The 14,406-nt window shown below is 37.0% G+C and overlaps 1 protein-coding gene and 1 non-coding gene across 3 annotated transcripts; both read right to left on the bottom strand.

The window, feature by feature from the left end:
- Window positions 1-2,516: 2,516 nt before the first annotated feature.
- Window positions 2,517-2,649, bottom strand: LOC112093720. Its single transcript, XR_002903171.1, has one exon. It is a non-coding gene; the product is annotated as a small nucleolar RNA Z247 (small nucleolar RNA).
- A 4,036-nt stretch (window positions 2,650-6,685) lies between these two features.
- LOC21402531 (NAC domain-containing protein 4) lies at window positions 6,686-13,682 on the bottom strand. 2 transcript variants are annotated; one of them, XM_010108812.2, is made up of 6 exons: window positions 13,348-13,682; window positions 12,983-13,251; window positions 12,120-12,443; window positions 9,931-10,134; window positions 7,216-7,500; window positions 6,686-7,103 (listed from the first exon to the last, which is right to left on the bottom strand). In XM_010108812.2, the coding sequence occupies exons 1-6, from the start codon at window positions 13,532-13,534 to the stop codon at window positions 6,864-6,866; spliced, it is 1,509 nt and encodes a 502-aa protein (XP_010107114.2). In that variant the 5' UTR covers window positions 13,535-13,682; the 3' UTR covers window positions 6,686-6,863. The 2 variants fall into 2 exon arrangements, with proteins under 2 accessions (XP_010107114.2, XP_024028462.1); XM_024172694.1 differs by lacking the exon at window positions 9,931-10,134.
- Window positions 13,683-14,406: the final 724 nt, after the last annotated feature.

Below are 14,406 nucleotides of genomic sequence, written 5' to 3'. Positions count from 1 at the left end.
AGTGAAGCCCTGTGGTTGTGTCATGTAGACATCTTCAGTTAGAGTGCCCTGAAGAAAAGCATTATTGACGTCAAGTTGACGGAGAGACTGGCCACGGCTGATCGCAATAGAAAGCACCAAACGAACAGTTGTGGGTTTGACAACAGGGCTGAATGTCTCATGGTAGTCAACACCGGGGCGCTGATGAAAACCCTTGGCAACCAGACGAGCTTTGTACCTGTCAACAGAACCATCAGGCAAACGTTTAATACCAAAAATCCACTTGCAACCGACAATGTTCTGAGCCGTATCTGGAGGAACTAACTCCCAAGTGCCATTTCGAATAAGGGCATTGAACTCCGCAGACATGGCCTGACGCCATTTGTCATCCTTGATAGCCTGAGTCACACATGTGGGTTCTACCTCTTTGGCAAGAAGAGTAGAGAGGTTCAGTTTGGTGATTGGCTTATGTATGTGGTTGTGGGAACGGGTAACAATGGGGGAGGTCCGGGAGGGGTGGGCAGTGGTTGGTTTGGGGGCTGGTTGGGTTGTGGGACTGGGCATACACGGATTTTCTGGTTGGGTTATGGGACTGGGCAGTGGTTGGTTTGGGGATGGATTTTCTTCGTCGCGGCTAGAGGGAGGCGAAGTGAGAGCTGAGCTATCCAAAGTTGCTTGCCGTGGCGAGGTGGCATTTTTGCCGCGGCAAGAAGGCAGAAACGAAGAAATGGTCGAGCTGGGAATTGAGAGATTACCTGCCGAAGGCGTCCTGCGAGGTTGAGCTGGAGATGGTGTGTTAGAAGCCGGAGCAAGAAAAGGAATAGAAAGCCAAGTGGAATCAGTAGAGTCATCTGGACGAGATAAATGGGGAAGTAAACCATTCATGGGAAATTCAGTTTCAACAAAACGTACATGCCTGGAAGTATACATCTTCTTAGAGGTGGGTTCATAGCACAGATAGGCACTTTGGGTCTGGGAGTAGCCAAGAAAAACACAAGGAGTGGAGCGAGGGGCCAATTTATGAGGAGAGTATGGACGAAGCCACGGGTAGCAAAGACAACCAAAGACTCGCAGTTTGAGATAATTTGGAGGAGAAGCAAAAAGCTTATGATAAGGAGAGATCATGTCCAAGGTGGGAGTAGGTAAACGATTGATAAGGTAGGTGGCGGTGAGGAAAGCATAGGACCAGAAGGAGAGAGGTAAGGAAGCCCGGGATAGGAGAGCGAGACCAGTTTCAACTATGTGGCGGTGGCGACACTCAGAAAAGCCATTATGTTCGGGTGTGTGTGGAGGAGTGGTGAGATGAGAGATGCCAGTTGTGGACAAGAATGATTTTAGACCCGTGTATTCCCCCCCATTGTCAGAGTAGATGGTGACAATTTTTGTTTGAAAGTAGTTTTCAACCAAAGCTTTGAAACGTGGAAAGACAATGGAAACATCCGATTTATGAGCGAGGGGGTACAACCAGATGTAATGAGTGTAGTGATCCACAAAGATGACATAATATTTGAAATTATCAACAGAATGAATAGGAGAAGTCCACACATCATAGAAAATGATTTGAAGCGAAGCATGAGAAACAATAGTGGATTGGAAAAAAGGTAATTTATGACTTTTATTGCAATAACAGTCTTTACAATGAAAATTCTTAGAGACAGATGAAGAAAAAGCTAAAGAAAAGGTAGACGCAATATGCCTAAGGATAGACTCGGACGGATGACCTAAGCGGTGGTGCCAATCAGCAGGAGAAGCTTTGACACTGGAGAAGGCAAGTTTGGCTTTGGTAGGAGGGGATGACACCGGCCATTCATACACACCATCTCTAGTTCGCCCCTATAGCAGTGTTGCCCCCGTCATTAAATCCTTCACATGAAAGGAAGTGGGTAAGAATTCAATGGATGTTTTATTTGTTTTGTAAAATTGAGATACAGAAATCAAATTCCATTTCATATTGGGCACACATAAAACATCATGTAATTTAAAGGAATGAGAGGGAGTTTGTAAGGAAGTAGAACCAGTGTGAGAAATGTGTAACCCAGTACCATCACCAATAACAATGTCGTCTGGGCCGTCATAAGGAGCGTGAAGCGACAGATTGTTCAAATCAGCAGTGACGTGATGAGAGGCGCCAGAGTCAAGAAGCCACGTAGAGTTTTCTGAAGCAGACGTAGTGGCCATGTGTGCCTTCGGTTGCCACTGAGGGGAGGGAGAGCGGCCAGGATTAGGAACCGAAGACCGGAGTGCAGACGAGGAAGCAGTGTTGGCTGGGATCAACTGAAATAGAGGACATTGCGCGACGGTGTGGCCCTGAGCACGACAACCCTGACACTTGCCGAGGTACGGGAGTGGCGGACGGCGCTAAGAGGACCCTTGGCCGGCCGTATGTTGCGGAGAGAAGTCAGCGGATGGCGGGTTGGGCGTCCAGGTAGGCCGAGAGGGGGGAGGCCGTGAGCCTCCATTGTGGCGGTTGGATGCAGCGTTGGCCGTGACCAGTGCGAATGAGGGGGTGGAATGACCCTGTTTGAGGGACAATTTCTGATTGATCAGTTTCTCATGAAGCTCATCAAAAGAGATTGGTGTGTCGCGGCCCTCAATACGGTCAACAAGAGCCTTGTAGTCGTCATCAATACCATCGAGAATCTTCTCGATAAGATCTTCATGATCTATCGGTTTGCCAAGTGCGGCAAGTTCATCGGAGCGGCACTTGATAAATTGCACATATTCTGAGATCGACTGAGAACCTTTGACCGAGCGCTTGATTTGGTCCATGATTTGCTTGATGTGTCCACGAGACGGGCAAGCATAAGTGTTGGCAAGGGTGAGCCATGCTTCGCGGGAGGTGGTAACATGTTGGATGAGCGGAATCAAGGGAGATGAGATGGATTCGACAAGGGCGCCAAACAACAGTTTGTCTTGCCAAACCCATGGGAGATAATCCGGGTTGGTTGTGTTTACATTGTTGGTGCGAGCGGTAGATGGAGGACATGGATGAGAACCATCGATGTATTTGTAGAGGTCATAGCCGACGAGATTGGCTTCCATTTGAAGCTTCCATGACAAATAATTGGTGGAGGGAAGTTTGACAATATTGTGATTAGCCATATTGATGAGTTGAAGAGGTTGGGTTGGATTGGCGGAATTGGGAAGGGCGACAATGTGGGATTCGGTGGGTAGGGGAAGCTGAGGTTGGTTGGCTGCCATGGTGGAGCGGAAAAAAAATTCAAAAGGAGGACCAGCGGCTCGATACCATATGAGACTTTAGAATTGAGGAAATAATGCACAGTTTTTCCATTGATAGAAGAAGAGTATAAATAGGTTACAAACAGAATTAGGAAACAATATTTTGAAATTGGAAACTAACTATAATCTAGGGAATTTAAAATTCTTAGCTATACAAATCTAATTCCAGCTGTACAGTAATCTAAATAAAGAAACTATCGTTTAATATCCCTAATAGTAAGCAGGAAACATAGTACAAAGAAAAAAAAAGCCAGGAAATCAAGTACACATATACTAAAACTCAAAAGGCTTAATTGAACAAGCAAAATGACAAAAAAAATAATTAAAGAAAATTAGAATTCATTTTAAAATGATTTCATTTTTTGTATGAAAATGAAAAATAAAAACGTTTTTAATCAGAAAAATTATTTTTAAAAATACGTTTAATAATTTTATTAAAAGATTATTTTTAATATAAAAAAATTCATTAATATCTCTCTGGGAGAGAAAATAACGAAAATAAAAAATAAAAAATAACTTAATTATTTTTTATTTTTTTCATTTTATATTAAATTAAAATTTTATTTTTATTTTTATTTTTTATTTTTATTACGCTAAATACCGTTTTAAAAATATTTTTATTTTTCTTCTTAAAAAACGTAAAGAAAAAAAAAAGAATCAATTCTAATCGCGAGCTTTGTTTCTTACTTCGCCCCTCCCTTTCTGCTTTCAAAGTTTAATAAGCATCCAAATCCTTCGATTGCATTCATGACTTTACCTTTCCATTGCCGACACCAAAAATGAACGACGTGACTTCTTCACCATGGCTCCTTCCAATGGCTCTTTAGATCCACAAGAACCGAGATCTCTCCAATTCGTGTGCATCCTCAAGTTCGCGTCACAAGAGAGCTAGTGTCTGTGGAAGGCCTCGTTTGATATTGAAGACACGTTTAGTTTGTTGATTCGAGTTTTTAATTTGAGTTGAGATGTGATTTTATGTTACAATTTTTCACTATAACAAAAAAGTTAGATGTGACTGTTTGTGAGAACTTTTTACTATAGTAAAACTCGAATCAGCTAAATGAACGAAGGCCTGAAATTTTGAAATCAAACAACAATGAACCAGGAAGCAATCCAATAACAAAAAGAAATCTGAGCGTGATTTGGGTTCTTTTTATTTATTTTTATTTTTTAATTGAAACATTAAGGAAAGTGCTTGGAACAAAAGATTATTTATGAACTTTTAGAGTTACTAACGCCTGCCATGTGGCTTGGGCCTTGTTTCCTGGCTTAAATTAGAAGGAGACAGCTGGGTCGTACGAATCGCACGCTCGGGACGAATAACATCGCCCAAAAAATGTTAAAAGACATCGTGAATATTAAATACTATTATTTAATAAAATATTGGTGTTATTAAGTCTTATTTATTTTATCGATTTAAATTTAAAATTTAAAATTTATTATAGTAAAAAAATTTAAAAAACAATCATATTTAATTTTTTTATTAAAATAAAAAAATATATACATAAAATTACATTTTAACTCAAATTAAAAATTTAAATTAATAAACTAAATATATTTTTATAAGTTTCACATGGTGCTTAACAGCACCGTGAGTATCCACATGGCATCAGATTGCCTTGAGCCTTGTTGGATGGTAGAACCCACCAACTCAACCCCAGTTTGAAAGACTCTTGGGGGCCGCTACACTCCAGTTTATTGTGTTATTATTATTTTTTATTAATTGATTTTCTTTTTGTGATAGAAACACTCCTGTTTGTTGTGTTGACTGTTGGATTATAATCTTTCCAGTTTGATATATGACTGAAATAATTCTTTATTGCACGCTATATAATTTTACCAAATTCCCTCACAATATTTACTGAAATCCATCTTCTGCTTAAAAGACAATAAAGCAAGAGAAGATAATAGATTTGTTCATTTGCATTTTTTAAATTAGAGTGATTTGACTTCAGATTTTGATTTTAGTTAAGGCGTATTTGAGTATACTTTGAGTTGAGACTCTAATTTGAGTTTGTGTTTAAATGTGTATATTTTGAGTTATGGTTTAAATTAAGAATCTATTTGAGTTTGTGTTTGAGTGTGTCAAAACTTGAATTTGTATTTAGATAGTATTTTAATAAAATCTCAATGGAAATAGAAAATTTTAATATGGTATATGGGTGAGGTTTTATTCATCTTTTTGTTGTAAACGCATAGAAAAAAATCATCTCAATCAGAATTAAAATGAAAAAATTATGACATTTTTAAGAATAGAAAAATATTGTTCATTAACTTGCGTTTGAGTTTAGGAACTTGAGTTGAAGAGGAAGCTTGAACTCAGATTTTAGCCCCAAACTCAAGTTAAAAACTCGAGTTCAAACTCAAATTTTACAAAAGAATATGAACTTGAATAAAGTTGTAACTTGAGTTCAATTTTTTTTTGAGTTTGGGTGCAATCCTGATTTAATAAATTTGAGAAGCTTTACTCAGAAATATTTGCTGAAATCCATCTTCTATTCAGTATCTTCTCGAATTTACAATTTTATTCAAGTTCATGTTCTTTTGTAAAATTTGAGTTTGAACTCAAATTTAGGGCTAAACTCGAGTTCAAGTTTCTCCTTTAACTCGAGTTCATAAACTCGGACTCAAGTTAATGAACATTATTATTTTTTCTATTCTTAAAAATGTCATAACTTTTTCATTTTAATTATGATTGAGATGATTTTTTTTTATGCATTCACAACGAAAAGACGAATAAAACCCCACCCCTATACCCAATTAAAATTTTTCATCACCATTTAATTTTTATTAAAATACTATATAAATACAAATTTAAGTTTTGACCCACCTAAACACAAACTCAACAAGATTCTCAATTCAAATTATAACTCAAATGTGCACATCCAAACACAAACTCAAGTTACAACTTCAATTCAAGTTATAACTCAAACTCAACTCAAAATCATTACTCAAGTCACCCTAACTCAAAAATATAAAAGAACAATCCTGAATCACGTTCGAGAAATAGATTCACAACGTATCTTTTTGCATACATAAATGAAGGGGAAAAAAATGTATATGTGATTGCGTTACATTAAGTGACTGTGGAATTATATTTTGTTTCTCTGTTAGAAGAAAAGGAGAAAATAATGAAAAAATGAGGAGGGCTACATTTTTTATCTTTTGTTTCTCTCATATGATGAAAAATGAGACTTGAGTTAACTTCTAGAGAATTTAAAAAAAAAAAAAAAAAAAAAAAAAAAAAAAAAAAAAAAAAAAACCTATGTTTACATGTCCTACATTTTGGGGAATAAAAAGCTGTTAAGAAGTAGATGAAATCCTTTCAAAAGGAAAAAAAAAAAGGTGCCATTATATGGATACTCTCTATTATATAATGCCTAAATTGGAGGCTAGAAGAAGAGAGAATTCCTTGACTTATGCACTTGGACAAACAAAATCCAATGAGGAAACAATAATAATAGTAAGGAAACTCAATGCGAAAATATATTTGGAGCAAAACAATAAAGTATCCCACGAGGAGTTATTGTTATATGTTCTTGAGCATTTGACAAGCTTCTCTCTGAGAAACATGGTTGAGGCCGATGAAGCAAAATCCTGTTCTATACACACACACTCAGATTCATTATACCAAGACTCCATTGTCATGAAAATAAAAGAGTGCTTATAAATGCATACAAGTATAGCGAATTCATCACGGCAACATGTGTGCCGTGGGATTTAACGCCATTGCATTGTCTTCTGAGTTGCGACAGCACTATATCACATATACCCAACACCACCAGACCGAAACCGACGATTACTGCAATGATGCAGAAGACTACTGCAATGATGCAACGGTCTAAGCGTGAAATTGAATCATTTGTTGCGGCTTCTGTGTGAACCTGCAAAAAGCAATAATATGGAGATCAATATAATGCCATTTTAACACATTTGCTTTTTTGAAGCATAAAGGCTTCTCTTTTAATTTGTAATGCTCCAGCTTGATTTTCTTACCATGTGTCCAGATATTTCTGTGGATGAAACTCTTCCTGCCTGCAGTTGCACTCTCATCAGAGGAGGTTCCCTAGTAAGGCCCATTTGCAGTTCTTGATATCCTACCATGTTTCCAGATGCTGCTGTGGATGAAACTCTATCCTGCGGTTGAATTCTCGGACGACGTTCCCTAGGAATGTCACCTTGCAGTTCTTCGGAAGATATTCCGGCCATTTGCAAAATTTGAGTTTTCTTTGAACCAACAGGTGAATCGGACAAGCCTAAACCCCGTTTTGCTCGCCGTGACTAAAAGATGAGAATTAGTGTGAGCTTTTCTGATGTTTTTCCTTACAAATAGAATGAAAACAATTTATAGGAATAAAGTGATAGAACACGCACACACACACGAGTGTTTTTCCTGATTCTTTTCATCAGAAATTTTTTCATCCGTTAGTCTATTACAAAGCTTTCCTTTACTCCTACTACAAGGAAATACGCCTACTCGACATGAGTCTGTTTTGCGTTTCCAGGAGCAGCTGGTGAAAGAAAACCTGACAGAGACCAGTTCCTTCAAGGAAATATCCAAGTCCTTGGAAAACATGCCAGGATATTTGAATTTGAAGTTTTTCTAAGGCAAAGGGGCCTTTATTTGACTTCCATAGCAGGCAATTTTCTAAAGAATCAATGACGCCTTTATTTATAGCATGTTCCTTATGTCTTGGGGAAATCTTGGCTGCTAAAGCAGTTCATGATTTCAGTTATAAGGCTCTTAGTTGGCACTTTAGTTCAAGTGTCATGTCTTTAGACAACAGATATTATTGTAGTTTTGGGACAATATGAACTTCGACGACTCCCGTATAGCAATTTTCTTGCCGGCCAAAATGTTATTTTTACTATCCTTCAAAAAAGATTCTTCTTAATAGAGAACATTTAGGCCTGCAAGCAAATTGCTGCTAAAACACATATTCATCAAAACCATATTATTTGTGTTTTCCATCTTGGGTTAAGATGAATGGGTAGGTGTGGATGGGTTTTGCAGAATTTTATAAGCTTCATCACAAAGCTAGACCAAGAGATTGGCATCATACTTAGTTGGAAACGGATTTGGTTCTATTGTTCTTTGCATAAGAAGGGCCATGTGGTGGAGCCTTGGTCACTGAGCAATGATTGCCTTGCAACTTTAGATAGACCTAATTGGATGGAATTTTTGGTCATGGCGATAGGCTGGAAAACTTTTTGGACAGAATCTCCAAGGGGGTTTTTTTTTTTTTCTTTTTTATTTATTATACAATGATAGTACACATACATAAACTGACAGACATGGGTGTATTTCCTGATTCTTTTGATCAGAAGTTTACTCATCTGTCAGTCTATTACAAAGCTTTCCTTACTCATAATGCAATGATATACACCTACTCGACGCAAGTCTCTTTCGCGTGCCTAGGATCATCTGGTGAAAGAAAACCTGACGGCCCCCTGTTCTCCAAGGAGATTCCTAATTCCTAGGAAAACTCCCCGTGGATCTTGGCATGGATATTAAGTCTTGTATAGACTAGCCAAACTATCTGTAAAATTGTTTCTGACAAGCTGTTGAATCTCATTGCTCTGGCTAGAGATACGATCCATTGCTTCGCTTTTATTTGTAATTTTGAAAATTTCTTCAGCAGTTTGGTATCAGAGCAATATCTCTAGTTTGGCTTTCGGTTTATTCTTGGCATAAATATTTCACTGTCGTTCTTGATTCTCGCATAGTTTGGTGTGTTTTCTTTTGGTACTATACGAGAGCATATGTATGTGTCCTGAAATTTTGTCTTCATATATGCATCGGGTTCAATTTAGATATTTTATCAGAGATTTATTTCGATGTCGTGTAATTTCACTGGGTGTTTCTGATTTTATCCATATGGAGAAAATAAGGTAGATATATGCACATAACACCGTTTCGGTTGTCGGTGCTTTAGAGCATTTAAAACCTTTTTCTTTTTCATCATATTAGGTTGTCAATAATGATGGCTTTGTGATGTTCAGTTTCAAATTTAAATCGGGATCATGAATCCATTCGGTGAAGATACAACATAAGTCTGTGTTTGTTCTCTGTATATGGAAAAGCATGTTGCAAACACATATATATATATATATATATGGCTCTTCGGAAAGTCTTAAGGATACAAATTTTATAATCCTTGTCGGGCTACAAAAATTGTAGAATATCAGAATGCCGGGTTTTTAGAGAATGATGTGATTAGTGGAAGTGATAAACCTCGGGAGGACTTAGTGTTTGAGGAAAACCTCAAGACTAAATCGATTCTTGAGTCTTCAAGTAGACCGATTCTTTTCCAGGATAATCATCAGGATTCGACAAACCATGAGGTTATTCCTATAAATCTACTTTTTCAACATCCTCAACAAAAGAATGTTGATATAACATTAAGAATATCTACTAGAGCAAGGAAACCTGCAATTTCTTCTGGTTACATGGTGGCGAACTGGTTATAGGCTGGAAAACTTTTTGGACAAGATCTCAAAATTTTTAGTTTTAAGGTGTTTTTTTGTTTTGTTTTTGTTTTTGTTTTTAATTCTTCTAGGTCGTATGTTGCTTAATAGTGAAGGTATTTTCCTACTATAATGGAGGTTAACATGGAAAGGCATGTATATAAATATATATGTATTATAGAGCTAGTGGTTCATTAGCTATTGGAGGCATTCTCCAAGAGCTAATAAATGAGATCGTTTAACCTGTTCGTTGACTCCTTCAGTGTTTGTGTCACTTCTGACCAGACCATCCTCATTATACGGTCTCCAGAATGATGCTTGCGGGATGCGGTCAATGAAAGGATTATATGCCGCTTCCCCATAGTATTTCGTATAGGGGTCAGCATCTGGGTCAGCAGAAAGTCTATCCATAATCTCTTCCGGAAACTCTTCTGTAAATTGCGTTACCTATATCAAATCAGTAAATTGCGTTAGATTCAATGAAAACTTACCATTATAACTATGAATATACATTAGATTCAATAGAAACTTACCATTATAACTGTTGACGGTTGGATTTCGTCAACAATAAACCCGCCGGATTACCTTGGGGTTACCCTTTGGATTATCGGCTTGTGGGTTTGTTAAAAGTGTGGATTCTAATTTGATTTAAGTATTTTTGTGTTTGAATGAATTATATGTAAATGAACAAGAAGAATTTTATAGTGGTTCATTCTATAAAATTAGAGCTACATCCACTGTGTATATTGTATTTCTTTTGTGGAGATTATAATTTACAATAAATGCTATCTCTCTTGTTCTTTCTCCTCTGGGATCTCTGGTTCTCTTCCCTGTTGGGGGTCCTTCTTCTTTTATACTCGGGCTTCCTTCACTGGGTGGGTTTCCTTCGTAGGTAGGAACACTCAAGTACTCTCTCTCTCTAGGCCCAGACATAGCCCACTAATTAGTACTGTTCACTCAACCAATTAGTCTTCTATTACGGCTCTGTGACTCTCCGTAATGCTTTTCTGTCCTCTGAGGGGGGCGGTTTGTAAACTTGCAATTAATGCTGTCAGACTTCTCTTACTTTTGCACGTAACCCGTCGTGTCTTAAAGGGACGTTCCCCTCGTCGTCAGCGCTGTTTAGCCTTTCTCGCCCTCTCTAGCGATCTTTTCTGCAGTCGAGGGATCTTGTCGTGTCAACCCAGGCGGAGTCAACCGTCGACGCCTCATAGGGTCATCGCCCTAATCATGGATTTCATCTTCGGGCTCTCTACAGCTGATCTTGAGGGAAACAAAGCGTCGAGGGTTGAGTGCTCAGCGGAAAGCAAGTATAGCCACGTGTCGTTGTGCCGTTGGTCCAGGTGTCCATCATATTTTCCCACATAACAATAACCATGAACGTGAATTAGTAAATTGCATTAGATTCATGAAAACTTACCATTATAACTATGACCAGAACTAAGGGTGCGTTTGGTTGTAGTGACGGAATAGTAATGAGAATAGGAATGGTAATGGCAATGGAATAAAATGGAAAGAAAAATTGATTCATTTGTTTGGTTAAAATTTAATAAACATTATGGAATGGGTCATCATTATTTTTATTTTGACCAATTTACCATTTAAAAGGTAATATAAAATAATTATTTACCAAGCCTTCTTTTTTTCTTTAAAAAAAATTAAAAGGAAAATAAAAAAACTTCCATCCTCATGTCGTTTATGCACAAACGCCAGTGGAACACCATTAAAAGAAAATATTAAAAAAAAAAAACCATCATGGACGACAATATGTAGCAGGAGCACTCATAAATCTACACCACTATCGGTATCGCGCGATAGCTCCACTCCCACCAGAATCGTCGGCACCCTTCGGCGTCACAGCGACCAATGCTTGCTGTCATCGAAAAGCTATCGAGCGACGTTCACTAGCTTTCTAGAGAGGAGGTAGAAGGACAGGTTTAGTGGTGCTAGAGAGACTTGTTCTCATCTTTAGATCTACAAAATTTAGTATTGACGATTTTTCTCTCCATGTTTCTCTCCCTCTTGCTCATGTTTCTCTCCCTCTTGCTCAACAAGGCCTTAAGTCTTTCTATAGCTATTGATTACAAAAGCGTCATACGGTGGGCTGCATATCTAGGGAAATAAATAAATAAAATGTGTTTGAACTAACAACTGCTCTTACATACAATAATCTTAAGCTGCTAAAATAAACATGGAACCGCAAAATCAATGTAGGACACTAGTTATAAGCGATGTGATGGAGCGATAAAAAAAAAAAAAACAAAAAAACAAACAAACAAAAAAAAAAAAAAAAACAAACAAACAAACAAGAACAACAACAACATATGCATAATAGAAAATGTGCATAAAAAGCGTAAAAACAAGGCAATAGACTAAAAACCCACCAAACTTAAATCAGCAATCGCAATACCAGTTAAGAAGTAACTATAAACCTGATGAGGCAGGGAATTTTCTGGGTTGGGATGGTTCTCATGCACGAACTGGGTATTTTGATCGTCATTGAGGCAATCCTCCAAGATCGAACTCATTTCCACCTCAGTGAGGAAGCCATCTGGTGAGGAAACTAGTTGCGAGGGCGACTCAGCATTCCCTTCTGCATGACCATGTACCTGGAATTGCACCGATGGAATTGCAGCAGGTGTTACAGGATTTTCAACTTCAGACGTGATATCGCCGCATGGATTGCCTTCTCCGCTGTCTGGAGTATTAGCCTTGTCATTCGCTTTTTCCTTCAAGCGGCAAAGAACATAGGACCGCTGCATAATTCATAGAACAAAAGTTAACTAATTGCCAGTTAGATGATACGAAAACAAAGCTGAACCTATACATTGGAATCACTATATATTGTGTTACCTATATCAAATCAGTAAATTGCGTTAGATTCAATGAAAACTTACCATTATAACTATGAACGTGAATTAGTAAATTGCATTAGATTCATGAAAACTTACCATTATAACTATGACCAGAACTAAGAGTTATGGACGTCCTACTTTAGTTAAAAAATAAAAAATATATATGTATATGTATATGTAACAAAAACACTTGATGTTGAGGAGGACCCCCAACTCATTCTACACACATTGATTGCAAATGAATGATTACAATCTATGGTCTAGAGAAAATATAAACAATATAGGCTATATAGCTCATAAACCGCACTAATACACGCTCTTGACAATAATCTGAGCGTATTAAAACGAACTTGTAACTGCAAAATCTATCTAACGACTGAAGTTATATATACATATTATATATATATATATATACGTATACGTATATATAGCAAAAGTACCTGGTTGGGGAGGAGATGAGGTTCAATGTAGTATTCATGCATGACCCAGTTGGTCCTTTGGCCAGGAGTGGGACCCTTGTGGAACACCAAAGTCCTCTTCTTTCCAATGCATTTCTTCGTTTCTTGATCCTTTATCACCCGTTCCTTTCCTGTGATCTTCCAGAACCCTTCTTTGGTCGTCCTTTTCGACCGTTTACTGCTTGGGTACTTGTAATCGCGTTTGCCGAAGAACAACCACATCCGATCTTTCGACTCTATCTTCGATTGCGCTGAGAAAACAAAATTAAAAAAAAAAAAAAGAATACATTAATGATCAACAAAGTTAAAGGAGAGTAAAGAACAAAAGCGATCGAGAAAGAACATACGAGGTAAATCCCAAGGCTCGAACTTGCAGAAATCGACCTCAGCGATGACTTTATCGACGTCGGAATCTCTTCCAAGAAGCTTGGGCCTCAAGTAATCGGTGATGAGTTCCGCATCGGTGGGATGGAATCTGAACCCCTTAGCCATTCCTGGTGGCAATTCTATTATAACCATTCTTCTCTCTTCCATCAATTTCTCTCCCTTCAGTTTTTTTTTTTTTTTTTAAAGTGACAAAAGGAATGTAAAAAACGAAACGTGTTTAGTGGGTACTACTGATTCATGATGAAGCAAAGTTGAAGCAGTGACAAAAGGACTTTTGCTGAGATTTGAGGGCTTGTTTAATACACTCATTTATGTTTTTAATTTAAATTGAGATATAATTTTATATAAAAAAATTTTATTATAATAAAAAATTAAGTGTGATTATTTTTTAAAATTTTTTATTATAATAAAATTTAAAATTTAAATTTTATTTAATAAAATAAACGGACATTAATTTCTCTGTAGATACAGAAGGAACAATGCGGAGATTATTTTATATTATTAATGAAGTATGTCTTTGCTATTGTTCCGTACAGTTTGACTTGTGCTGCTTCTGCTGATCATAAGTCGTCTAAAGAGTGTTTGTCTTTTTTTTTTTTTTTTTTTTTAATAATATAAAAAGCGTATTTGGCTTCCCTTCTTGAAGAAGTTGTCTACGGGTAAACACAGAAATGGTCACGTTGGTTCGGGGTGCCACATCGGATGAGTGGATCCCACCTGCTTGGAAGATTGGAATTGTAAACTAGGGACCATGAAAAAGAAAAAAAAATTTATTATCACCGTACCCTTAAATTTTATTGTTATTTTCGATTTACCTTTTAAATTTTAAAATTTTTTATTTTACTCTTTAAATTTTACATTATTCTCATTTAATTCTTTCTATTATAATTTCTGTTAAAAATATGTAAAAAAAAGAATAATATAGTAACATAATCTTTTTGTTTAAATTTTTGTAAAAAATAAACAGATAAAAATGACACAGTCACATTTAATCTTTGTTTTTTTATGTCTGATTTTAT

This window comes from Morus notabilis, unplaced genomic scaffold (genome assembly GCF_000414095.1).
Source record: "Morus notabilis unplaced genomic scaffold, ASM41409v2 Scaffold1303, whole genome shotgun sequence".
NCBI classification, from domain to species: Eukaryota; Viridiplantae; Streptophyta; class Magnoliopsida; order Rosales; family Moraceae; genus Morus; species Morus notabilis.
This window is presented reverse-complemented; position numbering and strand designations above follow the sequence as displayed.